Source organism: Delphinapterus leucas, chromosome 4 (genome assembly GCF_059928025.1).
Source record: "Delphinapterus leucas isolate spDelLeu-1000000601 "Yukka" chromosome 4, BTC_Dleu_Yukka2, whole genome shotgun sequence".
Taxonomy (NCBI): Eukaryota; Metazoa; Chordata; class Mammalia; order Artiodactyla; family Monodontidae; genus Delphinapterus; species Delphinapterus leucas.
This window is the reverse complement of record NC_143132.1, coordinates 74,376,847-74,378,737: the sequence shown is the minus strand read 5'-3', so window position 1 is coordinate 74,378,737 and position 1,891 is coordinate 74,376,847. Positions and strand designations below refer to the sequence as shown.

The 1,891-nt window shown below is 56.6% G+C and overlaps 1 protein-coding gene across 1 annotated transcript; it reads left to right on the top strand.

Moving 5' to 3' along the window:
• Positions 1 to 615: 615 nt before the first annotated feature.
• Positions 616 to 1,529, top strand: LOC149749354 (uncharacterized; the record flags this gene model as incomplete). The annotated part of the gene is made up of 2 exons (XM_089909905.1): positions 616 to 812; positions 1,124 to 1,529. Coding segments are annotated over 2 exons (603 nt in total), but the record flags the coding sequence as incomplete, so codon positions are not given.
• Between the last annotated feature and the right edge of the window lie 362 nt (positions 1,530 to 1,891).

Here is a 1,891-nt window from a genome sequence, read left to right as displayed (position 1 = left end):
CACCTGGGTGAAAATGAGGATTCATGGGATAAGCTTTTGAGTCTTCCCAGCTTGTGGGATCTGCTGAGACAGGATGATGGAAGTACAGACAGCAGCTGGTTCTTGTTTTCAGTAACTCTGCTCATCCTTCACCGCCTCCTCCACCACCATCACCTCCCACACCACCTCTTTACTTCCTTTTCCACTTCCTTTATATACACCATCACCACCACCTCCACCATCACCACCTCCACCACCACCATTACCACCTCCACCATCACCACCACCACCACATCACCACCTCCACCATCACCATCACCACCTCCACCACCACCACCATTACCACCTCCACCACCACCTCCACCACCTCCACCACCACCATCACCTCCACCACCACCACCATTACCACCTCCACCACCACCACCATTACCACCTCCACCATCACCACCATCACCTCCACCACCACCTCCACCACCACCACCACCACCACATCACCACCTCCACCACCACCATTACCACCTCCACCACCACCACCATCACCACCTCCACCACCACCATCACCACCACCATCACCTCCACCACCACCTCCACCACCACCACCATCACCACCACCACCACCACCACCACATCACCACCTCCACCATCACCATCACCACCTCCACCTCCACCTCCACCACCACCACCACCATCACCACCTCCACCACCACCTCCACCACCACCACCACCATCACCACCTCCACCACCACCATCACCACCACCACCACCACCACCATCACCTCCACCACCACCTCCACCACCACCACCATCACCACCACCACCACCACCACCACCACATCACCACCTCCACCACCACCATCACCACCACCACCACCACCACCATCACCTCCACCACCACCTCCACCACCACCACCATCACCACCACCACCACCACCACCACCACATCACCACCTCCACCACCACCATCACCACCACCACCACCACCACCACCACATCACCACCTCCACCATCACCATCACCACCTCCACCTCCACCTCCACCACCACCACCACCATCACCACCTCCACCACCACCATCACCACCACCACCACCACCACCATCACCTCCACCACCACCACCACCACCACATCACCACCTCCACCATCACCATCACCACCTCCACCTCCACCTCCACCACCACCACCACCATCACCACCTCCACCACCACCTCCACCACCACCACCATCACCTCCACCACCACCTCCACCACCACCACCATCACCTCCACCACCACCACCATCACCACCTCCACCACCACCTCCACCATCACCATCACCACCTCCACCACCACCTCCACCACCTCCACCACCACCATCACCTCCACCACCACCATCACCTCCACCACCACCAGCACCATCACCACACCCTGCACCCCCTCCTCCATGTCCTTCACCACCACTGCCTCTACTCCCACCATGACCATATCCTTCACCTCCTCCTCCACTCCCTCCATTACCTCTCTCACCTTCACCACCAAACCACCTCCTCTACTTTCTCCTTCACTACCTCTATAGCCACTTCATCCTCCATTTCTTTGACACCATCATCACTATGACCACCCAGCTCCTGCACCCCCTCCGCCTACTCTACCTGCATCTCTTCACACCAACACCAGTACCATTCCTACCACCTTCAGCTCCCCTTCCTCCTCACCACCACCTCCTTTATTGCCTGTACCCCTACACCACCACAAGCAGCTTCACCACCACCTTATTTATAGCATTAAAATAGGTCTCCTACCAAATATGCTTCTGAGATCTTAATGCTTTCAAAGTCGAACAGGCGATCAGTATTTGAATCTATAGCCAGAGTCACTGAGATTCATCTCACATTTGAAATAAACCAGGATTAACTCCCTCTCTTCCTGCTTATTTTG